General features: G+C 43.6%; 1 protein-coding gene across 1 annotated transcript; it reads left to right on the top strand.

Annotated features, from left to right (window-relative positions):
• The first annotated feature begins 15,222 nt into the window (after positions 1-15,222).
• LOC101168823 (cysteine/serine-rich nuclear protein 1) lies at positions 15,223-26,786 on the top strand. The gene is made up of 5 exons (XM_011488966.3): positions 15,223-15,507; positions 20,964-21,156; positions 22,875-23,134; positions 23,216-23,512; positions 23,609-26,786. Exons 2-5 carry the CDS (start codon positions 20,982-20,984, stop codon positions 24,620-24,622), a joined length of 1,746 nt encoding a protein of 581 aa, XP_011487268.1. The 5' UTR covers positions 15,223-15,507; positions 20,964-20,981; the 3' UTR covers positions 24,623-26,786.
• The last annotated feature ends 388 nt before the right edge of the window (positions 26,787-27,174 follow it).

The raw sequence follows: 27,174 nt of genomic DNA on the forward strand, positions 1-27,174 counted from the left end.
GTCTAAATGGCCTGATCTGAGATCAGTTTGCGGTTTGGTTGAACGCAGAAATAAGTGGCTTGTCTTAATAAGATTAGAGCTTTTTGAATCCTCGCAGGACATCAAGGACCCTAACCTGCTCCAGGAAGCTTCCACTTGAGGAGACTCCTTAAGTGACTTACGGTTTTCATTAGATCAGCTGTCATTTTTAACGGTGCACATCGTGGTGCATCAAAGCAGGCAGTGATGAGCTTTCAAGATCATGCCTGAATGTCCAACACTCAAGGGAGAAATGCAGGGAGCGGTTCACTCGGTGGAGGATGCTACATACTGATTAAATAATTGTATTATGATCGTTTTGCGCTTTAATGAGATGCAAGGAGTAATAGCTAATTAAGACAGGCTGAAGCAGATGATTCCCAGAAGGATTTGGGGTGATGAACGAGTTGAGGTGTGACTGATGAAAAGCGGCTGCACTTCTTTGGAAAGATGCCCCTGATAATGGCTGCATCCTGCCTCCTCTCCCAGGCGTTGCTTTTTGCAGGTATAATGACTGGTGGTGCAGCAGATAGCCAAACGCGAGGAGAGCAGGCTCAGCTGTTTAAGGTACTCATCTGTGCGGTTTCTGCTGCTGTGTATTAATGGGGCTTTGGAGTGCTCCTGAGCTCTGCAGAGTCCTTATCCCCATCACTGTTGTGTAAAGAGAGGGAGCCTAATCCTATCTGGCCTGCAAATCCTCCTCTGGGGCCCAGACTATGTGGAAACAGGCAAACCAATGCACAGGCGCCTGACTGGCCAACTCTCTGTCTATTGTGCGCATAGTCACACTCTCAGGCACACAAACAAACACACACACATCTGGAAGGCAGCCAACAACTTTGCAGTCACAGGTGAGTGCTGTAGTTTACTGCAAACAGAGACGAGGATTGTCAGGATTCTTAGCTCGTCGCCCGCACCGGGTATGAATAAAAAGGTGTCACTTGACTCTCTTAATAGCTGGGAAAAAATTCAAAATCCTTACTTGAAAACTGACTACGTGTGTCCTAATGTCAACTCTCTGTCTCGTGTTTGCCAGTTGATTATTACTCTGCTGTGGCCAAGCGAGCCTGACCAAATGAAAACAGGGAGCTCTGCGCAGGTCCTGTTCGCCGGCCGCAGAGAACAGCTCTCTAATTGTTAGTTTGCCGCGCTGCTCGTCTGTGCCAGTCAGCTACATTATCCCTAAATGACAAGCACACAGTGTTATTTTGGGTGATCCACCAAACTGCAGGAGTCAGTACGACTCTTCAAAGGCACAAATGATAGTCTGCCAGGTTTGGTACACAACTCATGCTCCAGAAATAAACTGGAAGTGCTAAAAGAGTCTTTGTGTTCAAACCTAAAATTGACTTTTTTTGTGTAAATAAAACCCTAAAAATGTTTGTTCTGGTTAAAAATTGGTGATTATATGTAATTAGTTTAGCTTTGTTCATTTTTTTAATTCTGCTTTTTTTTAAATTAATGTATTAGTTGTAGACACTTAGAGAACTGTTTGCAACAAAAAAAAAAAAAAAATTTCCTCATAATTTACTAGCCGAGCATGCATAACATTTGCATTATTTTTTCACATTTTCCTGTTTGAGTGATAAAAAAAAAGATTTGGTGCGTCAAAGGGGAATCCCTCCACACAAGAATACCTGGTCCGAGGTTCCTCATCTTTATTTGAATGACAAATGACCACAATCATTATACAATGTTGCTCATCGGCGAAATCCTACACCTCACCGAGCTCCTGCCAAACACAGCGGGTTACTCAGATTCATGAAGGGAAAAAATATTTGTGTTTTGCTTTTGTTGTGTTTGAAATGTGATGTTTTTAAGCATAAGTATGTTCATGTTGTTGAATTTGAATGAAATTAGTCACCAAAGCAGCTAGGCTGACTTCCTTTTACTGTGTGTTTATACTAACTAAAACAGCTCCTTTTTAGGGAGAAGCCTGAAAGGTGCATATGCACAAACCTTTGTTTGCAAAACCCAGAGAAGGAGGCACAAATATAATTTGAGGACCAACAATATTGCAGTTTACAGCATGTAGGACTCACCCTTTGCAAAAGCAAAGATTTTCAGATTATCACCAAGACCAAAAAAAAAAAAATTCATTCCATCAGTCTGAGTAAATTTGCATTTTTACTAATCCCTAATCACTGCATTCAATTGGAATTTCTTTTTACCGATTAGCTTGCCTCTTTTATTCCTCAGAGGCTTATACTCCAGTAGTCAATCTATCTCGGCTCTGCAGAGCCCATAAATTGTGGCTAAAGAGGGTAGACAAACACAGTAGGCAGGCGGTGTGGGAATCAGCCGATTAAATCCTTTGTCATTATCTGGCAGGCCCAGCCAACAGACATCTGCTTGTGAATACAATTTCAGGGAGCACTGGGAAAACTGGTGTTGCTACGAGGGGAAGCGACACACCCTGGTCCCTTCATGCTGATTACATGCACTTCATTAAGATCTGAGTGTTCTTCTCAACAATGAAGCACAAACCCTGCTGCTGATAGCTTTATCTCTGAGTGGCAAAGCGGGCGTCACGGCCGGCCCAGAAGTCCCTCCAAAAGGGAAAAATGAAGATAACTTCCTGTCCTATCCTGCTGCAAGCTGTTCTGTACAGCATGAGTCAGCTCAGTAAAGGTGAAACGATGAGTCATGCCTTCAAACTAATATCTGGACTTCGAGAAATGTTTGGTTTGACAGGAGAGTTGAAATGTTTTGATGTGCGGCTCTTTATAACAGGTGGGAGGAAGCAAAAAACATGTTTTTTATAACAAGCAGAGTAAAAAAAAACAAAAAAAACAATGACGGGCGGGCGGAAAGAAAAACAAGGAAAGCCGATCCTGTTTGTTTCTTAAAAAGGACCATTGGAAAGGCAATGTGGCAAGCAGAGGAAAACAGAATCAGTGGAAAGGATACTAATCTGAAGGTAATCCCCTCAGCATCTGCCACTGATGCATTAATCAGACAGAAAGGAAACATGTTTTCTGTAATTCCTCCTCTGGTCTAAAGCCGCTGCTGTTGTTGAATTTGGCAAACTGGACACCAGTTGCAGGTTTTATTTCTTCAAGAAAACTCTCTGACATTTCTGCCTCCGTCTACACAAATGCTTTCCAGAAGATTTTGTCAAACTATCTTGCAGTTAGGTGATAAAATATTAACAGGTGCATTTCATCCTTTTCCACCCCTTAAAAAAGGCGCTCATCAAACCCAAAGCCTCTGCCATTGTATGCAACACTAGTAAATTGCTGGAGGTTAAATTGACATGCCTGTTTATAAGGAGTTGTCAGAGCACACCTGCGCACTCTGATCTGATCTGCCAAGTGATGTTTGGCTTAATTAAAAGATGTTTCTGCACATTTCTGTCCTAGGAAGGTGTAAAAAAAAAATGAACAGGGTGGTGCCTCCTGAGTAATTAGTGCATCAGGGTCTCATTAGCACATTAGCATGGTGGCCGGTCGGGTCTTTACACCTATTCCTGCTAAGTAAACACTCAGTGGCACCATGGTTGTTGACCCCACATGGCTGACAGGTCCACGCCTGATTGCTTGTGTATTTAAACCACTTGTATATGAGGTGGAAGGTGTGTTTTGTTTACACGAACAACAGATCCTGGAGTGGAGATGCCTATGTTGGTGATGAGCGCATCTCTCGCTCTTTAATCAAAATAAAACACTCTGTCACTCCACATTCTGGAGCCTCGTCACTTGCAGGAGCTTATGCTGGGCCAATCCCAGCGGGGTTCTTGCCACAAGGGATGAGTGGTAGTGGGGGAAACAGATTGGAAAGCTCCATATATATGTAGAGAGTGCTGGTGCAGTGTGATGTCACGTAAAGGCCTGAGATGATTAAAGTAGCCACAATGTGCTTCAAATCTCAGGCACGTCATGCGATGTGCAGCCTTAATCTCCCCAGAAAGCCTCGGCTTTTCCCTGAAGTGAAATAAAAGCTCTCACACTCCTTCTAAAGATGTAAAATGTGTTTACACAAGCTGAGGTCAGGTCCTGATTGGATCCACTTTATGTGTTTTTAGCGGATCTTAAAGCTAAAGGCCTGTTCACACCGGGACGAATTTCGCCGGCGATTTTCGCCGACGTTTAACGCCTCGTGACTAAACAAAGGGCCCCAATGAGAGTGTGCACACCGACGCGAAAAAACGCCAGGCGTTAAAGCGTCAAAAAAAAAAACGCCTCGGGTTCGTTTTTTTTTTTTGACGCGTCGCGTCGAAATCTACTCGACCAATAAGAACGGCGCTTTTGCTCACGTGTCTGGAGCTTCTGAAGTTACAGTAAAACACAACTTGGGGGCGCTCAAACACAAAACTGCCTTGCTGAGCACACATACCAGCGAAGAAGATAGACGCCAAGTAGCGTCTACACTGCCGCGAAGCAATAATGACGGACATTCTAAAACATCCCCGAACCAAGCACCAGTTGGAGCTACTGGTGCTTGAAATATTCATGTTTTCTTTGTTTGATTCTGACAAGCGTGTAAATACTTGCTCTCTTCTTCTGAGTGAAAAGCGACTTTAAGAAGCGTAAAATTGCGCAGCGCCACCTTGTGTACAGGAGTATTTCTGTTTTACATTAAGCGCCATCTAATGTCAGGGAATGAAATTGCATGTTCACTCCACTCATCGTCAGCGAAAATCGCCTGGGTGTGAACACAAAAAACGTGGCGAAAAACGCTGGCGAATAACGCCTGGCGAATATTCGTCCCGGTGTGTACGGGCCTTAAGGCAGAAGTATTTAAAGCACAGATAGACAACTTTGCTTCAAAATGTCGACCTTTATTTGCAAGTTTTTTCCCCGCTTCGCAAGATCTGGGATAAAAACGAATCTGCTTTGAAAGCAAATACACATTGATTATTTAACGACTCATAATTAGGGGTAATGATTCCCTTTTTCACGCACAACCATTAACGCCTGCTTTCAGAGGGAAACAGACAGTCCTTTTGGACATTTTGCTTATCATGATTAGTCTAAGATTGTGGATTTTCTGCAACACAGCTGTATTCAGTGTCAGATAAAGGACAATTGAAACTTTCCCCAAATGAAACATGATTAAAATATCAGTAAATATTGAATTTGGTTGCACAAACATTTTGAAAAAAACTTTCTGAGTGAAGCTCCAGAAGGATGGAATTCAGTTGTCGCAGATGCAACTGCTTGTCTATTTCACCCCAACGACCTTCCTGCTGGTACACAAATATTGCTCATTACATGGGGGTTTATGTGCTCGATATAGCCATTGACCCTCAGCCTGCTTCTGGCTTCTGCCTCTCCTCTTCCTCATCCCCTCCTCTGTCAATGGCTAGTTACCGACGGGGCAGTAAATTATAGAGGCTGGGCTGGGATTAAGTAGAAGAGGGTGGATGTCTGAGAGGCAGAGGGGAAGAAAATGCATACTCACACACACGAGCAGGCATTCCCGCATGGAGGATTTTCTCTTTGTATGCCAGACAACTCTACAGTTTTATGGCTCCTCTTCCACCTGCAGAATATGCCATCAATCAATCTGCATTGTTTTTTTTTTATGTTTGCAATCCACCCACTTGGTTTCAGAACAGCACACAGAGCTGCACAGGGGCAGCCCAGCAGCATGTAAAAATTTGGGAAACGTGATTTAACTGCTTGTGTTTTGATTGCAGCATAGCAGCACATGTAATGGGGTAAGAGGAGCCTGCAGTCTTAATATAGGGGGTGACCTCAGCAATGTCCTTTCTTCAGCTTCTGCTATAGACAGACTGTGCACACATAGACTTACACTCAGGGCAGCTGATGGAAATAGACATGCTGCAGGGATTTCTCTACCAAATGACCTGGAAAACACTGCCTGTTTGAATTGTGGGAAATATCTCCTGCACGTTCTTTGCAGTGAGATTGAATTTTGCAGCACATCAGACTCATCGTTAGCTTGGTTGCTTGATTAAATGACAATGTTCCTTAGCTGCAAAGGAATGAAACAAGTTCCCCACATCAGAACTTCAGAACAATTTCAATATCAGAACTAGGATTTGAACAAATTCCCTCTAAGACTAAATGTTAAACCAATTCTTCTCTTGGTGTGACTCCAAACTGTTTGGCATTCCTTTCTCAGTTCTCTCCGCTGGGCCCTGCCAAAACATTTTAGAAATAATTATGTGTACTTCTGTGAATGCACTTTGGAATCTCCTTCTTTGCCTCCTCACCCCTGTCGTTCTTCCCACAATGTTCCCAAGCAGATATGAAAGCTTTCATTGTGTTTGCGTGTTTGCATGTGCAAGTGCATGCAGCAGAGTCGGCGTGTGGGGTCTTTGTGTCCAGGAGTGAGAGACCTGCTCCAGTGATTAATGGGGTTCCTGTGTGAGGCTCCGCGAGGCACCGTACACAATCACTGGGCCAGACTGCAGCCCCGCCAGGCTTGTCCTTCATATGAGAAGAGAAAGGCGGGAAGGAGGGAGGGCGGAGGGGAAAATTTCCCCTGACTGTCCTCTACTCTCTTTTTCTCTCCCTTTGCCCATCCATCCTGCTTTTTTTTTTCCAGCAAAAACTATCCCCGTTTTACATCTCCTCCCGTCTCCTCTGCCCCCCTCCCCCCCTCTGTTGCTGTTGGCCCCTGTCCTCTGTTCGGCACACTGTGGTACATTCACATGCTCTCCCGCACGTGCACGCGGACACCATGTGAAAAACATTTAAAAAAGAAAATGTGCAGAGACAGAAACGATGAAGTGAAGCGTTAAAGGAAAAAGCATGAGGTGGAAGGGGCGAGGAGTCTGATTCCCTCCCCCTAGCCGTCCCCCTTCCCTGCGGTTCGGGTATGTGGCCCCACTTCTCAGTGTTAAACAAGCCTTTTAAATAGGCTTTAACCTGGGCCCACCCTCAATGGGGCCATTGTGAGAACGGATGTGTGGACAGTGGTGCTCGGTAAACACTGCTACTTGTCCCTTTCTCACATTCTGTGGCCATTCAGCACCGGCTGACCCGGAGGCTGTGCTCGGATGGGGAAGTGTGCCTGTCACAGCTCTCCAGAGAGAAAAAGAAATTAACTTTGAGGTAAAAAATCAAACCCCAAAGTGTGTTTTTTTCCTGACACAAAGTAATATTAATTTGTCTGTCAAGACTTTTGAAACATTTCTGAAGCCCATAACTGTGAACCGTTCCTGTAGTAAGTGTGCACCTGGTTTTTATTACCACCCTTCTCCCATGCGCTCTAATTGAGCCTCCCTGTTGTCGGCCTGGCACCTGCAGTCGGCCTGCATGTCACCGTAGCCGTGGCAACAACAACTTGTGTGATGCTGATTCTCTGAGCCGCAGACACTGCATGTCTCACAGCCCCTGACCTGCTCCTCCCCTGCCGTTCCCCCATTACCAACACCCCATCCTCCTCCTCCTCCTCCTCCTGGGAGAAAAAAAATCCACTCGTTAGAAAATATGTGATTTGGTTTGACGACAGCAACTACTGCTGCGCAGGGAGATGAAATTTCATCCCCTTTCACAAAGCTGAGTGCACACAAAGCATGGACACAACTTAGTGGATTATAAAACCAGAATAGGACAAAGTTCTGGTCTTTGTGGGACTGTCATGTGTTTGATATCTAATCTCCAGGAAAACCTTTATTCCATAAAGCAAAAATAAGTTTTATGTTTGGAAAAAAGTTAAAGTGTAAATGGAAACTTCTTAAACCGCAAGTATGAAATTATTTAAAAGACTACTTCCTGCTGTGTTAAGCTAATTATGAATAAGCAGCCTGCTCTCATGTGAAGCCTTCTCAAGAGTTTAAGCATAAATAGGAACCACAAGCTTCCTGAGAACTCTTTACATGATTCAGGTTTTCTGCTGTCACTGAGCCGGTTGGCTCTTTCTTAGCATTGCCTCCCTGTCAGAGCCTGTGGTTTGAAATGTCCTCAGACACAGTGAGAACCAACAGAGGAGGAAGTGCTTGGTTTGTATCGGGGAAACGTGGGGGTGTGTGATTTCCCTCTGCTTGTGACAGTGAAAATATGACGCGGCAAGGGACTTCCATTGCAGTCGGTTTGATCTCCATTCTCTGTTTTCTGTTGAATATTTTATCTAAAGTAGTCTTACTCTCCAAAGCCTCAAAAAAAGTACATGTGCAGAGGGCTAAAATCGAAAAAACTACATCATTTTACTAAGGAAGTGGCAGCTCTGCCTATCATTGTTTCTGAATCCGTACCAGAGAAGTAACTCTTTTACCTCTGAAGCCTCTGTCTTTCCTTTGAAAGCATGTGAGCCGCATGTAAACAATTTCAAGAGGAAGTGCTGCAGTCAAAAGGAAAATGAGCCGATGTTGGGTTTCACTTTTGCTGTCTGGCCCACATCTCCGCTAATACATCTGCGTGGACTACTGCAGTACATCTTTCAAACTGTTGTGTTGCCATAAAACAAGCCGCCGCGTATTGATTTCTCGGCGATGGAGGAAACCGTCAAGAGCTGTAAATTCTGGGAGACAGGTGTCCCAGCAACGCTTCACTGCCATCGAGGAGAGTTTGATGGCAGCTTAGAGGTCCGCAATGATCCCCGTGATGAAGTGGCCTTTGAAGGGAGCTGAGGTTTAGCTCATTTTTATGAATCATAATGTGATTGTTTGGGGATGTCAGTCATCCTGTACCCTTTCACTGCCATGTTTACAGGCCTCGTTCTATTTTGATTGTCAGAATCGATTTAGAGAGCAGCAGAGCAGATTTAAATCAGTCGTTTTAAGATTTTCACATCAGTTGTTGAAACTTTACACATATGGAAGTTTAACTCATCAGTCCAGCAAACTTTTTTTTCTTTCTCACTGGAGGTGGAATTGACACCCTTTACAATAATCAAATATTAGAATGTTTGAAACTTTAAATTTAGTCATTTTCTTGTTTCGCGTTATGAAGAAAAAGTTTTGATCTATCATAAAAGAGTTCCAGATAGTCTTTTATGACATTTTTTGGCCAAAATCAAAATAGTTTCTGCAGAGTAGCAGCAGTTCATTATTCCCTCTAAGTTGTTGGTGGGACTGTTGGCATGTAGTAAGCCCTCCCCCACTTCCCGTTTCCCATCTGCTCACAACAAGTTCAGTAAAGAAATACTCAGAAATATAATAATTGTGAGCTTAATTTTCTTTATTTATGTCCACTATCATCCGAAAAATGCCATAAGAACATGTTAAAAACACCAAAGATGCAATTAGAGTGGGTCTTTAACCCTTGTGCTGTCCTGGGCACTTTACCATTGGGAGTTGGGTCATCTAGACCCACTAGACAGTGTTCTGAACCATTTTTCTTCAATGATTTGTGATCTTCACTGGTGTCCATGGATTACATGAAATCTTTCCACCTTTTTCCACCTTTGTCATGGTAGGGAGAACACGTCAATGTAAGGGTGGGGTCATCTAAGATAGCACAAGGGTTATGCAGCTAAAGGTGAAAAATGAGGAGCCACTTTGTGCAAAAGTAGAGTTTCAGACTTGGCTGCCTCATCTGAGATTTACACTGTAAAAACTGAATCTTAAGAAAGAAAAAAGACCCCATGTTTCAAGAATATTGTTTTATTTTCTGTCTTGCAATATAAATGATCTTGTGTCTTGTCTTGGTGACTAATTTTTGTCTTACAACAATAGACCATTTTTCTTGCCCATTAGCAGTTTTTTTGCTCATTTATAGACAAATTTTCACATTTTAAGAATTTTTCAACTCTTTCTAGGGGGACCGTTTGTGTTTTCATAGCTTTTTGATCCAACCCTTTTTGTGTTTTTCTCTTCAAAGCTCCTTTATTGCCATTTTTGCATCCATTCATGAGCATAGAAAGGACGACACTCAGAACCTTAAGAGCTAAACTGAACCCCGTTTTCCCTTTTTTTATTCTGCTCAGTCAATTACGAACAAAACATAATCTTTCACTTCTCCACTTTTGTCGAGCGTGCGCTCTTCCTTTTGATACTCCATCATGAAATCAATAACATTATGTCAAGCGAGTCTATAGCACACCGCACCAATGAATAAATCATATAACAAGCGTCCTCAGAGAGATAATCCAGAGTACATTAGTCAGGCAACCATGTGACGTTGCCAAGTAAACAAACCCAAACTGGCAGCTTTCTTGCCCTTAAGCTAAAGACACATCCACCAGCATAGATAACAGAGAGCACACATACTGCATGCAGTTTGGGCAAGCCGAGCATAGAGCCTGTTTGTTAGTCAATGAATGGAGGCATTGAAAAGTCGACATTTCTTGTTACAGGGAACTGGTGACAAAAGAAGACAGCAGAGGCAAGTTGCTGAATTTGTAAGTCGTGCCTGTCTCAGAGCTGAACTACCCAAACCCCAAAAAGAATCCTTGCTTTCAGCTAAAAACACAACATCTTGTTTATTTCAGCTCCAAAATCCACCTTAAAAAAACGGTTTGTTATACATGATGGATATAAAAGATGCTCAAAAGTGACCTCTGCTTTAATAGGCAGCTGAAGATGTCAGATCACCACACAGATTCTTGAGTCTCCAAGTAAACCAGCTCGCCTCTGTGCTGATTGGCTGACTGTCTGTGATGGGGGGGTGGGCATTTTTGTTTTTTTTTCTTTTTCTCCTGCCTTTGGATTAATCCCTACGCTCCAGTGAGCTCATCTCTTGTTTTGTTTCCCTCCCTCTCTGATTTGACTATAATACTTATCAGCTCATAATTGCACGAAGACAGTTGATTATTTAGAAATGTGCATTATTATCATGAGTGGATCTGCTTGGATCTTCAGTAATTTTGAGAAAACCTATTCAGTGTTCAGTTTGTTTTTTGTCTACAATATCCTTTATCGTTGGAGGAGCAAACATGGCTCTGAACTCTGTTGCACCGGTTGCCCTCTGCAGTGAAACACAATGCCACGCGCCTCTATCACTCTCAAGTCTAGGGCTACAGGTGACCAGCTGTCTGCCTGTGTTCCTCTCCGCTGGGACAGCTGGAGCCATCAATCAGCCGCCCCTGAGCCCTGTTGTGTCCGTCTGCTCCGCCGGACCGCTGGGACAACATCAACACTGCACCGCGTCGCCTGGTCATTTTGATTCCACTCATTTTCAGGACCCCCCCCCCCCAGTTTGTCTAAATCTCAGCTCATGCTGTTGATTGGACATTTTTGCATTCCTCTGTAATGCATGTGTGTTTTAGAAGCAGTTTTATGACAGCTGTAAATGAATCCTGCGCTGAGGCCACTCTGCACACACGTGCAGTCGCAGGCCTTCCTGGATGTACAGATGGAAAGCTTTGAAGCCCATTATTGTGCTCCTAGAGGGGCGTCTTCCACCATGAACTCTTTGGCACACTTTTAAAGAGAATGGCCTTAATGTATTCAAGCCTGATTCACAGTGGCTTTGGCACTCCCCTCCCCCCGTCCTGCCTGCACACATAGCTCCTTTTCTTAGTGGAGAGGTAAACATGTGTGAGTTGCAGCATTCCTGGGAACTTCTCCTTGTTTTAAAAAGAGGAATGGATGGGCCCGACAAAGGGACTTCAAAGGGGAGCGGAGAACGCGTGACTTCTGCTGCCAAGACATTTCCTGTTTATCCCACGAGAACTTCGGGAGGGACACTTCAATGGAGACATTCACACTCCACACAACTTCTCGTGCTGCCCAGTTGCTTACATAACCTGCGTCTGCTGAAACTCGTGTCAGTGATTTGATGTTTGCCAACTCTTGGTGCCGTAATTAGGCTTCAGCAGCAGAGTTGGAGTGAGCGTCTTCGAGCTCTCCAGGACAGAGGACTAGCTGTTAACTTTGGTGATCATTGGGGTGCTTTTTATTTTTATTTTTTTGGTGAAGAGGGCAGAATTCCTCAGTAATGAATGTGACTGCTGCTGTTCATGTGACTGTTGGCCTCTTCCTCTGGGCTCTGGATGGCTCATTGTTGCTTCTTAAAGAGTTGCCGGGCGACAGCGAGACGCATTGGGTGGAGTCTGTCTGGACGCCCAGGCTCCATGACTCTCACAGACGAGCGCTGCTGTGTCACACACCCTTACCTTCCCCAACACACCCTGAACGCAGGAAAACAAACAAACTGTTTCGCTATCTGCTCATGCAGCCGACAGAGTTTCTCCTAAGGATTTATTTGTGATGTAGTTTTCATCTGTAATCCACAGATATATAAGATTTTAAAGAGCTTTAACTGGGTTGGTTTAGGATCAAATAACTTCACTTTTATTTCCCCCTCTTTTTTTGTCATAAATTATTACGATATAAATGAAACAATTTCTTAACAAACAGTCATAACCATTGATTGAATGTAAGATCTGGCCTATCTGACCCCTCCCACCTCACGTTCCAAACAGGAAGTACCCAGTGGTTCCAGGAAGCCAAAGTACCATAGACTTCTTGAGAAATGAACAGCCTTTATTCAGTCATTCCATTTGTCAGAATAACCATTCTTGCTACCTTTTTTAACATGTTCCTGTTAATCCTCTTTTGTTTTGATCTTTTATTCTGTAGTTCAAGCTATTCCAGTTATAAACTGACTTCAATGAAAGGATGTGGTCTTATGTCGAACGTTCAAACGTTTGACAAATTCTCTCAAACTTGCATATGGATGTTTATTTATTTATTATAAACAACACAGTGTGCTGTGTTGTTCCAACAAAACAGCATACTGTGTTCTGTGTCCTGATTGGCTGTTGGCATAGTCAATCATCTCCTCAGTACCATGTCTACAGTACAGAATGCGTGCAGCTTTCTACATGTACTAGTGATGGATAATACCCCACTTTTAAGGATCAATACTAATATTCGATACCAGTTATCGATACTGATTAATGCTACTTTCACGGTGGTTAGTGCCTTTGCCTCACAGTGAGAAGGCCTAGGTTCAAATCCCAACTGGGAGCTTTCTGTTTGGAGTTTGCATGTTCCACTGAATTCCTCCCACAGTCCAAAGACTTGATCCATTCATTGACTGATTAGTACTTTAAAATTGTCCTCGGGTTTGACATGTATGGGTGTGTGATTGTGGCCCTGCAACAAAGGACCTGTTCAGGGTACAGGACATCCTACCTTCGTTCAACAGTAGCCAGTTTGGGCTCTGGCAACCCCAAAACTCCAAAAGGGATAAAGCGGGTTAGGAAGATGGATGGATAGACATTCACTTTTATTTCTCAAATTAGTAATTAGTAATCAACACTTTAATCGAGTAGCCAATACCAAAATCGGTGTCTATGTTTCGATACCTTTGTATCAAAAACGTCTGTTTCGCTAACACCTACTAACATTTACCATTTAAATCTTTGATCGCCAGCAGAACTTTTTCATTAATACTTTTTTTTATTATTATTATTATTATTAATAATAGTTATTTTTTAAGTTTGAAAGTTTAAAACACCGAAAAATGTGTTCATATCTGTCTGAAGAAAGTGTGTAAATTGTGTAGTGAGGAATTTTACAGCCCTATAACGAGCAGTTCTTGGTCCTACTGTGTGATTTGTTGAATATTGATCCATGATGGTAACTGTTTACAAACAAACCTTGTTTCTGCTCATTTTTTTAACCTTTTGTCCTCTTTTCTCAACCTGACATCAAATCACTCCCTTATTTCACGACAACCCATAATCTCCACTGTCTAACACTCTCATTATCACAAAGCCTTGTTTGAGTGCTAATTTATGCCTCCAGTGAAACTACTGTCTCCAAAAGCATACGGCTGGCATCATTTAAATCCACACGCTTGCATATGGTGTTAGGCACTTATTAATTCCAAAAGCACTGGAAAACAGAAACACTGGGAGTCTGCTGGGACGGGTTCTGTTGTCATTCAGCTGGATGTGCTTGTTTTGCTACTGAGACTGAGGCTCTAAATAGGGCCCTCAGGGTCAACAAGTTAGTGAGAAAAAACTCCTTCTATTAGCGGGAGACAATAAGCATAGAGTTATGTACACAGCTTTGGGAGACCACTCCCCAAAATATATCTGAGCACCTGTATTGACATTGGCAGAACACAGAGCCACGGCGTTCGGGTCCAGCTGAGACGTGAAACCAAAGCGTCTCAGAGTGCGTTAAACTCATAAACAGCTGAGATGAGCTTATGTCGAGTGAGAGGAGAGCGTGACCGGGACTTCCTCCAAAATCTGGCGTGAATGGGTCCCATCAGTGGAGTTTCAGTCATTAAAGAGCAGACCATTTATGTTGAAACTCACTCTTGATCTGAGCAAAAAACAATGAAAGACGGCAAAAACACAGAAGCTAAAAACATGTCCTACCTAAAAACAAACCGAGTTGTACTTAACTTTTTTAACTGAGTTCTTGGGAAATTCCTTTAAAAACAAACTTTCCCATAACTTCACAGAGTAACTGCTTTGCTAACAACACAACTATCAGGAACTAGACACCTGAGGGGGAAAAGTAACTGGAAACTTAGCAAAACAGAAGCAAACAGAATTCTTTTTAACATAACAGAAAACATTTTGGCTTTTTTGTTGTTTCATTTATTTGATCATCCAGCTGGTTTGGCTGTGAATTCTTAACTATTAAAAAAACAGGTTAATGTTGAACATATGGTATGACAGCAGTCTTTTTTATGCTTAAGCTTTTGTTTTGTTTAAAAAAAAAAACTCAAACACTCTCTATAAGCTTATTTCAGAGTTTTTGGTCAAATTGCTTTTGAATTTGAAAAAAAAAGCTCTAAAAAGTATTTGTGAAAATATATTTAATATTTTGAAGACTTTTAGTTGTAAGGCTAGGTTTTTGTTTAGAGATGCTTATTTGTCCTTAATGTTTTCAATTTTTAAATAGGTTTCAAAATGATTTAAAATAAATAGGGGATTTAAAATTTAGCTTTAAAAAACCCCCATAAATTTAGTATTTATGTTTGGTTTCCATTTTCCTTTCAGAATGAAAGAAACTTTAAGGCTTTATAACTCGAAGCTGATGAGTTTGTGATGTCCACCTTTATTATAATAAAATGTTTTTTATGTTTTATGTAAAAACACTTTGGAATTCAGTTCATGAGAAATGACGTCAGAGCTTTCGGTTTGAGATAAATAAAACTGATCCTCCCCCTGTCATAAACACTGATTGCAGCTGATAAAAAAAAACATATTTTAAAAAAAAGCCTGAGAAGTATTTTATACAATTGAGTTGTTTTCAGAGTAAACGCTCCGATGGGGTGCGTAAAAGGAAGAAATGAGCATGCACTTTCTCAGGTAAAGTGCGGGCGCAGTCCACGGGAGGACGCGCAGGCAGGCAGGAAGCAGCGTGGGCAGCCTCTCAGTGTGTCAGCGCCTGCGTCAGACCAGACGCCGGGAGGGAGTTTTCCACTGACGAAAAAGGCTGCGCTTCTCGTCAGTCTGATCCAGACAAGGGAAGCGCTTCAGCTGGTGCGGAGCCCCGCACGGCAGTCACGCAGCCAGAAGACAAAAAGAAAAAGCACCGAGAGCCGCGTTCTCTCGGCGCGGGGGCGAGAGAAGCGCACGATTCATTCATCCGCGCCATTTGGATTATCATTATCCCGTTTTTAGCCACTTCTTTCCTGATGGTGATCGGATACTGGTGAAGTGGTGAGTCTATGTCCGCTGGCGTTATTGTACACCGTATTCATGAAGGCAGGAACTTTGACGGCTCATTAAAATCATCTGTCTATTTTAACACGTTTGTTACAAAATAAAATAATAAATTGATTTTTTTTAATCTATTATTGTTTTTACTTTAAAATTGATATATTAAAAAATGTAGTTGAGTGAGGAGCTCGAGCTGTTATAAATCCAGGTTCTATTTTTTTGTACTTATTTTTTATTTTTTTTAATGTTGTGATGTGTGTTTTGAAACGCTTTGTAGTTTTCTGGTTGTGCTTCATTAGTGTGAACTGTTTGGGGAGGTCGGCTTTGTGTATTCAGTCTGCGTGTGGAGTTGTGCGCCTCTTGTAACGAGAGCGACTCCTGAAGGCACTACATGTGAGCGCACAGCTGACGGCGCGGCTGTCATTAGAATCAACCGTAATCAGAGGGAATGATCGGGTCAGCGGCGGGAGACAGACGCGCACGCTGACACCGGCGTGTCGTGATCACATCTGTGATTAAATGCAGTTTCCTTGACCGCTTGGTTGAATATTTTCGCGCAGGTGGCCGCGCGCCAGGTGCAGAATCTCCTTCATTGTTTGATCCTATTTTTACCCTGAGGACATTTTCTGTTCCTAATCGGTTCTTTTTGACAGTTAACTATAAAGTTTATTCTAATTGCATCAAATCTGTTTATTTTTTTGTCCCCCCCCCCTCTCAAAAATGTGCGTTTCTCAGCTATGACACTGTAGTCTGAAGCTCTCACTTAGCTGAGCTTGTTAAATCGTCTCTAGCGCGACCTCACCCGGATCATTTTCTGAATGTTTTCTGCACTACAGGGAGCTGAATGATCCTTTGTTTACTGAGAGGGCATGCAGCACTTGGTGCTGTGCATGTAATGTGCCATGCATTTTTCCACGAGGCTAAATAACTTCTTATCACCTCTTGGATCATATGTTTTAAACACCTTTTCCTATAAAAATGTGATAATTGAGAGGCTTTACCATTAAAGCTGTTGTGAGCGACAATAAGGAAACAAAGGCTCTGTGTGAGATTTGAGGGAATGTACTACATCGTGTCTTCTAACCACCTCTTGTCCATCATGTGAGGCTGCATTCGGTTAACCTCATAGTGCCTGCAGCTGTCACACAGTAGATGATCTGGAGGGCCACTTCCTGTGACACCCAACCTCAGTTGAGGGTCCGTCTCCCCAATTGAGGGAGGCGACAGTAGCGGCAGAAAAGCTGGGTTCAGGGGAACCTTGTTTGCTTCGTTTTGCAGGATGGCCCCACGCTTTTGTGCCTAGAGACATGACAGAAGAGGAGGAGGAGGAGGAGCAGGAATGGGAGGAGAAAATAGGGTGCCTGCTGACAGTCTCAGCACAGCAGCAGCAGAGAACTCCCATCTGGCTTTGTCCTCTCCCAGCATTCCATGCAGCAAGTGTCCCAGGCCGGAGCGTGACCCATGAACCCCCACGGTTCCCTTCTCTTTTCCGCACACACATCCAGAGCAGAGGGTGACCCGATGTGCAGCTTCTTATCCAAATCTAATCGCCTCAGGTTTTTCCTTTCCCTTAACCTGTAAAAGCTGGAGTTGTCTGCAAACTGGACTCGGTCCGTCGTGTTTACCTTGCACAACAAAGCAGTGCAGCTGAGGGCATGCGAGATCCACGTGCAACCCAGTAATACCCTTTCAGGTGTGGCTGTAGGAAAAGTTGCTCAAGTGCTTTCAGGAAGACTTTGCAGTGGTTAGTGGTAGAAAGCACATCTGGGTTAGATAGAGCTTGTGTTCTTCTCCCACTGTTTCAGCCAGAGCTGCTCTGCCAGAAAGGAATTCCTGTGGCCTGCAGACATGACATTATTTATTTGTTTTGTACAATCCGTCCTCCTTTTCTCCACTACCTCTTCTTTTTGGAATCAGTGTGCATACGGGTCGGAGAGAAGGAACAGAATGTTTCTGTGGCACAGTCACGTCGAGCTCTGGGATTGAGTGAAAACAACAGGCTCATAGAAAAAGGAGAGGAGGAGGAGGAGGAGGCGGAGGCAGGAGCCTTCCCTGCTTTGTTCCTGCAGGTGGAGCGCTTCTTACTGACAGCTGGGTTTAAGTAATGAGCCAGAGTTCCCCCAGCTGCGGAGGAGCAGGAGCACTGCCCACTGTCACCTCGCCGACTCTGATCAGTTAATTCTGAGCTGGAAGTGAGAGGTGTGATACCTTCAGGCCTGCAGGGAATGATCTGCCCAGACACGACTCCGTGCGCGCTCACAGAAGGACTCCCAGGCTCATCATTATCACATTTTATGAGCACTCAGTCAGTCATTCAGACACTGTACTAGGTTGTCAGTGTGCCATGTAAATGCTCTCAGTGGGCTAAGATTGGTGAGGATGTTGCTCCCACCCAGGGTGTTATCAGCTGCAGTGGGGGCAAAGTCAACTCCTCCTGTTGAGCTGCTGGGCAGTTTAAAGGGACTTCTAGTAAATTTACCACTTTTTTTTTCCTGGTTTGTGTTATTTGTTTGCCAGGAAATTATATATTTTTTTCATTTTTCTGAATGTCGCTTCTGATTAAAACCAGAGAAGCTAATTTCTCTTGAAAAAGTTGGGAAGAAAAGAATTTGGTTGGTAAGAGTTACCTTGAAGACTTATAGATTTAATATGAAATGTTCTCTTGTGGATGCAAATGCAGCCTTTTTCCTGCTGCCTGAATAATTCACGCATCCTTAATACAAACTGTAAAGGCCCGGAGATAAGAGAGTGAGGATTCTGAGGTCGTACGAGCAGCCTGTATCTGGATAATCGTATTCGACTGACACAGTTATGCATTTGACTTGAGCTGTGTCGTACTTCTGGTGACAAATCTCCTCGCCAGAGATTTATCTTTGCGACTCTGTGGCAACTGGCTGGGGAGCACCTCAGCGGCGGCGTCCTTTATCTGTCTGCCATGTGTGCGGTTGATGGAATGACAGTGATGCATAATTTAGCGTGCGCTGAAAACATCCTGCGCTCCTCCTCTGGCTCAGCTGTCCGATCACATCCCCTCCTGGATTGAAGGCGACTTTCACGGGGCACTGCCCTCTCAGAGAGCCAGCCACCTCTGAATTTCTCCTTTCATCTTGGTTTTTCTTTTCTCCCACCCTCATCTTTGTGAAGGGGGAGTCGTTGCATGACAGTCTTTTTGCCCCGCTCACTTCGTCCATGTACGCTAGAGAAGCTCCAGATTGACTACAAACCTTCGCCTTGCCAGGATTAACCTCTCGCCATTGTTTCTGCCCGTTGAACAGGATTAACAAATCAATGTGTCAGGTAGACTGCAGCCAGGAGACAATGACCCAGTTCTGACACCACTGTGCCCCCCCCCCCATTCTCCTTCTCCTCCCCCTTCTGCCTCACTGCAGCTTTTAATTAAAAAGACTTTGCTTAGCTGGCTCTATGTGCTCCCTTGAGGATGCCTCACAGCTTTGTTTTCCTCTTTTCCTTGTGAATTGGGGGAAGGAATGATGGCAAAAAAAAAATGTAAGGTGAACCCTTGTGTGCTTCCACCACCCGGAGCTGTGACAGAAAAGTACAGTGTGTGCAGTGTGACGCTAAGCGCAGACATCGTCCGCAAAGTAAGTGAGCACATAGGCAACAGATGCGGCGTCCAGGTGCTTGTGGATTGTTCTAAGGCAAATCCCCTGATGTGTGAATCAAGGAGCTGCAAAGAGCAGTTGGAGATTACTCTAATGTACTCGAGTACATTTACGGATGGGAATTTATTGGCTCCTCTTCTGTACGGTAAAACACTGAGGGGGCTTCTCTGTGGCTGAATCCTTTTATGTTTGTTGCAGACGTGACCTATTGCAAGGTGATTCATTCATCATGACTGCACAGGGATAAACACATCTGACTGAAGCAATCGCAATAACCTTTTAATATGGCTGCAGAACTGGTGACACTGCCTATGCAAGCTGCTGTTCCGAACTTTTGTAAATTAGCACCATTTTTGCTCACCCGTCTCCTCATGCATACTTAAATTACCCCCCGCTTTGCTTACCTGCTTTGATTTTGTTTCTTTGTGCTCCAAGAATGCTGACTCCGGCAGAAAATCAGGACAAGTGAGGTATTCAGGTCACACAAGGGTTTCAAGATCCAGTAAAGTCATGAGGAGCATTATTACTGTGACTTGTCTTTAGCATATTAATGAGTTGTCATGGCAGTATGGTGACGGTGAGATGCTACCATCAGTGTCATGTTCTGCCTGCAGATTGGATGCAATTACGACAAAATCCAAATAATTACAGGTGTTTTATAAAGAAAAAACCCAACGAAGCGTGTCTGGATATTATCATAAACTGAGGTGCATGCAAAGTGGGGTAAAAGCTGCAGCAGCTGTAAGTGATTTGACTGCAATTCCACAGACAGTAAACAGTTTGTTGGAGAAATGATCTGTTTACGGCCAAAGTAAAAGCCTCCTTTTCCTCCCCACATCATTGATGGGAGTGTCTGGACCAGAGCCCAGTCGTGTCTTTGCTCTTTCCTTCCTTCCTGCATCCCTCAGTCCAAACTTGCATGAGATCCCCGAAGTTGACCCCTTAAACCGTGACTAGGAGTACCTGCCCCAGCTATCAGCCATCACTGCTTTGTACTTCCCAGAATTTGCCACAAGCTGTAGGATATCCCATAATGCTAAAACACTTCAGCGCTGCTGTTTTTTTTCTTCCTTAAAGAATGTTAATTTTTCACATTGTGGGTTTTCTTCTTCGATCCGTTAGAACGCCTTGAACTTTGAGATGCTAAACAACTGAAAACTAAAAGCTGGTGCACAGAAGCAGCTTTTTAAAAGGGGCGTAGAAGCGACGTAGCGTTCTCAAAAGCGTGAACCCATTGCAGTTTTTTTCTTTTCCTTTTTGCCCATCTGTCTCAAAGGATTGATTGTTTTGCTCTCTGCAGTAGCACCCCTCATGAGAGCCATGAAGAAATGCAAGCCTTGCATTTGCTGTCTGCATATTCCAATATATGTATTTAATGTGGACACATAAGCAAGATGAATGGCGAATATCCCCAGGCCCTCGCCCGCTTATTTGATTGCTGTAGCATTCTGAAAGTGATTAAAATATCTGCAGTGAAATGGTTTGAGCACCTTTGTTTGGTCCTTACTTTAATCAATGCATTTCCAGGGCTGATGGGATTTGTAAAAGGGTGAAGGGTCCAGTAATTGTTGACTTAGGCAAATGGGACTGATTGATTGCTTCCTGTGCCATGGCTAACTCCCACTCTCAGCTGAGTGCAGCATGAGACTTGGATGCTTGCAGTCTCTCACATGGCAGAGCACAGGACTCGCTGTACCAAAGGGATGGCACAAAGCTTTCGTGTGTTCAATTAGGCACAACCATGGTGCAAATGTAGTAATTTAGCAGAATAGAAAAAAAATTGTAAAAAATATGATATGGGAATAACCATCGTTTCTGTGCCATTCTCCACAGACTGCTGACACTAGCGCCATGAGTGGGCTTCTCAAGAGGAAGTTTGAGGAGGTGGATGATGATCCGTGCTACTCCTCACCCTCCTCCCTCTCCTCTGCCTGCTCGGCCTGGGACTCGGAGGGGGATAGCTGCTACTCTGACACCCTAGATTCAACTCCCAGCAACCCCAGCTCCCCAGTAACAAACTTCAACAGTAAGTTTCTTCTTCTAGTTGCACTAAATGTCTGAAATGATTTTGTTTTGTTTTGTGCATTCCTTTACCTTGGCTCAAACATCCGCTGAAGCGCTGCTAACATCCTATAAAAATGGGGGAGAGGTGAAGGAATTTCTGCTGCTGGCAGCCCATGAAACAAGACATGATTTCAGACTTCTTCAATGAATGCATCCTTTGATTTTATGCCCTGGAGCTGCAGAATGGCTAATCACATTAAGTCTGGCTTGCTCACCTAGTTTCTGCCTCCACCCTTCTCCTGGATCCTCACTCGCAGCCTCACCGTTTGGGCCAACACGTAGGTGGGCAGATTTAGGGTGTTTGTGTCTGCAGGGCCTGCTTGAGAGCGAGGTTTGCTCAGAAAAGAATTGTTTTATGCGGGAGGACGGGCAAACAGTTGTGAGCCTCCACGGTGGTATGTATGGGGCAGAACGCCAGGAAGGGAAACATGGCGAAATGCCAGATCTGGGAACACACAGCGCCTTGTCTGAAGCTCGGGCGTGCACCCAGCACAGGTGTTGAAAGAGGTCGGGTGAAGGGGTAAAACCAGGTTGAGGGCGGGAGTCGAGAAAAAAGGAGCATGCACACTTTTAGTGGAGCTGATGGAGTGGACTATTGTGATCCAGTGTTTGTCTTGGAAAGAGAGTGGTTTTCCATTGTGAAGTATTTAAGCGAGGGGGGGCCGCCTGCAGAGCGGCCTGTTCAGAAGCAGCAGAGAGGGTGTCATTTGTCTCCTGTGGCTGTCATAAGCCTGACTGGATTTGATGGATGTGCAGCTGAACCTGGCAGTTTGTTTCATCTGTGTTAGTCTTGGCAGAAGATTAGATGACACAGTGAAGGTATTGTGCGCTGCTCACTTTTATTGAGGCAAAGGGTTACTTTTTCTCCTATGAGAACATCAATTTTTGTGTTCTGAGACTTTCACGGCCATTTGTTCTTGGCGTGTCACAAGAAAGTTACTCGGCTGAGGGTAAGAAAAGGTTACACGAGACATAATAACTATAATGGCCACCATATGCATTATTACCAACCTTCTCTTGCATACGGACATCAAGAATACCTCTGGCAGTTTAATCAAATGTTGCTGCTCTTTGAGCAATGGAAAAACGTTGTCAGGAATGAATGGATTTTATACTTTTGCTTGAATAATTGTCGGGCTTTTTCCTTTTTCTCCACATATGGTTCTACTTTGACTCCCATATGTCTTTTATGGTATTTGTCTGGGTATGGAGAGGAAGCTCGATGATGTAGGTCCTAAATCATTTAACAGAGAGATGACCTTTGACTCTGGGTCAATTCTGGGGATTGTCAGCTTATTCAAAAAACCTTGGTGGGCTTTTCCCACCAACTTTTTTTTACCCCCCATCATAATATTGACTCACTTTTTTTTTGGGGGGGGGGTTCTTCTATATGGTTCTGATTCATCCACCGCTCTAGTCACCAAAAGGAAATTCCTGAGTTGGGTTGGTTTTGTTGCCCGAGACAAAAACTAGAAACACACTCCCAGTAGTTTAGGTTTCATTTGACAGGATGTTGGCACTTTCTGTTAAATGAGTACATGAGAAGGCCAGAGTGCACTTTCCAAGTCTGCTTACCAGCTTCTTGTTTAGCATGTTTCTGATGTTGGGATATTATGCCATCTAGTGGCACAGATGAATGGGACATCACTTTTTAAGCTGCTATCCTTTGTCTGTCCACAGCAACGTCCATCCTTAAGAAGACCAAGAGAGCTCGCCGCGGCAATGTGACCTTCGACCAAGTGACGGTGTTCTTCTTCCCTCGGTGCCAAGGCTTCACCAGTGTTCCCAGTCGGGGAGGATGCACTCTGGGCATGACGCCTCGCCACAGCACCCTCCGCACCTACACGCTTGCAGAGTTCGCTGTGGAGCAGCGACTCCTGCGCAGGGAAAAACTCCTCAACAGGCTCAGGGAAGAGAAACTGGAGTCTCTCAAGATGAAGGTGAGGCATTGACCCATTTGGCCAATCAGACTTTTAATTTTTTTATGCTGAGCACGGACTAATGTTTCCTGTTCACTTCAGCTGACAAAGAACGGAACGCAGGAGAACGAGGAGGCTGATCGGCTGACGGTGGATGACATTCCGGAGCAGGACATCGACATCAGCGCAGCCAACCTGGATGAGGGTTCTTTCCTGCAGCCTTATGCCTCTAAACAGCGCTATGCTCTGCTCAAAGCAGCTGGCGTGAAGAAAATCGACAAGGAGGAGAAGAGGCAGCTGCATGAGTTGAGGATCTCCAGGGAGAACTGTGGATGTGACTGCCAGGGGTTCTGCGAGCCAGAAACGTGCAGCTGCAGCCTGGCTGGCATCAAATGTCAGGTAAGAGCCAAAGAATCAATAAAACACCACATCTTCCATAATCAAACGTTGGAAGTGTGTTTCACATATTCAAAATGGTTTTCTTGCTTGCTTTAGATGGACCACTCTTCTTTTCCGTGCGGCTGCACTAAAGATGGCTGCGGGAACACGGAGGGTCGCATAGAGTTCAACTCCACCCGGGTTCAAACTCACTATATCCACACTATCATGAAGCTGGAGCTTGAGAAGAGACTGGAGGAGCAGTCTGGCACGGAGGAGGAGGAGGAGAACCCGACAGGTGTCGCCTCCCTTCCAGCAGTGCCCTCCTTCCCCTTCAGCTCAGAGCTGGCGGCAGCCGGAGAGAACAGTTGCAGCAGTGATATGACGGACTTTACAGACTCTTCAGGTCAGAGCGAGGACTCGGATGCAGGCGAGGGCCAGTGCCAGCAACACAGCTCTCTGGATGTGGACGAGAAAGGCCTGAGCCGCATCCTCTGTTTCAGCGACACGGAGAACAGCTCGAGGAGCAGCGGAGAGGGCGAGGATAAGAACAGTCAGAAGAACACTAGTTTTGCAGAGCAGCAGCAGCAGCAGCAGCAGCAGCAGCAGCAGCCCTCCACAGAGGCCTTCAGCAGCTTCAGCATGGTGGACTTTGCTGATGAGAATGACAACATAGATGCACAACTGTTGGACTCTGCGAGCGATCACACAGACAATCGAGCAACGGCCATTTCAGAACTCTTGGATGAGAACGCCAACCAAGGAAATGCCCTTTTCCACAGCAGCAGCGTGCCACACACCCCCTCGCCCACCGTTGATCGCTCTGCAAGCTACAGCATGGACCTGAGCCTCTCGTCTGAGTCAGACCTGGAGTTCTTTGATGGCTTCCCCTGCTTGGGGCCGAGCTCGCTCTACAACTCCCTGAAGGAGTACGAGCACATGGACAACTTTTTTCAATTTCAGATGCCTAGTTATCCCAGTTTCCCTGCAGCGACAGATCCCGGGACCTGCCTTCTGGAGTCACTGATCGGCCTTTCAGAATCTGTCCCCGAACCCCCCGCCACATTTACAGACAATCAGCTGATGGAGGAAGCCATGAAACTGTCTGTGATGGAGTCTGTGAAAGTTTGATCCGCAATGGGGGTGCTGTAAGAAAAGACGGGTGTCAAAAGTGGGCTGAAAATGCACATATGATGTCAACACGTTGGAGGACGCTGTGATTTCCCTCCTGCCTAATAAACGTTCTGATTCCAGACTTGCCTTCAAAATGTTAGCAAAGCAGTTTGGGATCATCGCTGTGTGAGATGGCAGCTAGTGTTAAAAGTTCCAAATTGGAGATCCTGTTTGACCAGGCCCATAGAAACCATTGATGGCTCTCGGTTCCTAAGAAAGCTCTTGAAACCAAACCAAGATCATCGACCATATGCTGAACATGATTGAAGCTGAACTGTGGCCAGGTTGGGAATCTGAACACAGCTGAATGTGCACCTCAGGGATTTTTTTCTAGCTTTCTAGCTTTTGAAGGCAATGTATGGTGACCATTGCTGTGACGGCCTTTCTTCTGAAACCTGAGTCTGATTGCAAGATAGTCCTGTTTGGGCCGTCCGCTCGGGCCGGATACCAGACGACTCGATCGCTGGGTGCGCTCCGGAGGCGGCGCCCTCACAATCTATCCCAAGGGTCTTCTATGGTACAAAAATATTTTATAAAAGTATCACCTGTGAAAGCTCCTCGATCAGCACTTTATCTGTAAAAAAATCGTTATGTATGCATAGGCATTGTTTTGGTTCAAGGGGACGGATCCAACAGTTTGACGCTAAAGTTAAAAGCTTCTTATTTATTAGCTAGAAAACAAGAATCAGTGCTCATACTCTTAAATGCTGTAGCTGTATTATCATTATTGCTTTTAACTTATAATTTCCTTTTTTTTTTATTTATTGCAGATAAAGTCTTTGTTTCAAGCAGCACTGTGGTTTACTCACCCAAAAAGTGCAATCTTCTTTCCTTTTCTTTGGTTTCTGTATCACATTAAGGCATTGTTATGGGAAATGGGACCACGAGTCCTTCAGCAAGTATTTAATATGTTCCTTTTTGTTCTAAGTTATTCTGTCATTATTTCAATAGTTATTTAATTTTAACACATTTTGGGCAATAAGGTGGGCTGTTGTGAAGTTTACTGGATGTGCCTGTATATCCGGGGAGCCATGCCTGCCAGTGGTGTGAGCACGGTGCTTCCAATTGAGCTTTGGGACTGAAAACTGTGGAAATCACCCTAATCAATGAGACTAAATTATGGCTCTATTATATTTCTGCCTATGATATAACCATAGAAAATTACACTAATGTTTTGTAACTAATTTATGTAGAATCAGAAAGAAAATTCTAATCGCTGACAAATTGAATATTTTATTAAAGAAAGACAAATGAGTCATTTTCAATCTGGGACAGCATTTGTAATATACTAATTATAAAGAAATGTATACTTGTGAACGTTATTGCTCTCCTGCATTCTGAAGTATTTTTGTAGGGAGTTTCATTATCTTAGAGAAATGCCACTAAAACGAAGTAAATTGCAAAGATCAATTTGATTGTACGCTTTGGAAGTCTGTGACTTGGCTTAAAAATGTTATAACATGTGAGGGGTTGTTTGTGGATAAAAACTGCATATATTATACAATTTTTACCACAAACAAGCCCTGGAATTTGAAGAATTGCCTCATTCATTGCAGAGCTAGATCTTTTTCAAGGTGAAGAGCTGAGGGACACTAAGAGTCGATGTACATATCTCACCCTTTCTACAGCTGTTTCTACAGTCTTTCTGGACCCTTTACAAATACTGCATGCAGGTCCGGTTTGTCAAAACAAGTTCTGATTAACTGTATACTTTGAAAAGTGCAAAATTGCACATTGGAAATGTATTATTCGCTTTTTTTGCCTTTATAATTACTCTGAAATCCATCTGATATGTTTTTATGCCTCCAACAGGGGTTTTGCAGAACAGATTTTCTTGTATAAAACTTCAAATGTGATGAAGAAATGGGAACCATGAGTGTTTCAGTGTAATGTATTACAGTACAGTTCATTTTTTTTATTTCAAAAGAGAAGTGTCTTACTTTTTTTCTGCCTTTTGTGTTGTGCATATTTCTGCTTGAAAGGTCCTGCAGAGCAAACAAATCTGCTTTATTTTTTACATATTCCCACATTAATCTACTGTTTGAAAACAGTTTCTTTCATCCAAGCCATTTTGAAATTGGTCCCTCCAGATAATAATTAAAAAAAAAATCTTTTATAATGACTTGACTGTTGGTTATTTGTTGATTAAAATGCTTTATGAATGAAGGTTTTAGGGGAAACTGAGCTAAACACTGTAAAAAAATATTTAAAATTTATGGTAAAAAAAAAACTGGTAAATGCTACTTTAACACAGTAAAAAAATTGCTTTTTAAAAAAAAAAAAGTGTAATCCTAATTTAGACGGCAAGAGCAATGTATTTTACCTTGAAAAGTCAATATAACACTATGAAATTAACTATTATGTTAATCTGGCAGCTAAGGTTGCCAGAATTTCACAATCACATTTATATATACAGTGTTACTTTTTTATCACATTGTGGTTCAAATACATTGTGATTGTTATATATTACAGTATTTGTTAAAAATTGCATCATATTTAGTAAGAACATC

Source organism: Oryzias latipes, chromosome 20 (assembly GCF_002234675.1).
Source record: "Oryzias latipes chromosome 20, ASM223467v1".
Classification (NCBI taxonomy): Eukaryota; Metazoa; Chordata; class Actinopteri; order Beloniformes; family Adrianichthyidae; genus Oryzias; species Oryzias latipes.

What these genes read in the sequence shown, in the direction of transcription:
- LOC101168823 (XM_011488966.3), top strand. Translation starts at nt 20,982, where the DNA reads ATGAGTGGGCTTCTCAAGAGGAAGTTTGAGGAGGTGGATGATGATCCG. An exon ending in CCCAGTAACAAACTTCAACA is followed by an intron (nt 21,157 to 22,874) that starts GTAAGTTTCTTC and finishes GTCTGTCCACAG; the next exon opens with CAACGTCCATCCTTAAGAAG. An exon ending in TGGAGTCTCTCAAGATGAAG is followed by an intron (nt 23,135 to 23,215) that starts GTGAGGCATTGA and finishes TGTTCACTTCAG; the next exon opens with CTGACAAAGAACGGAACGCA.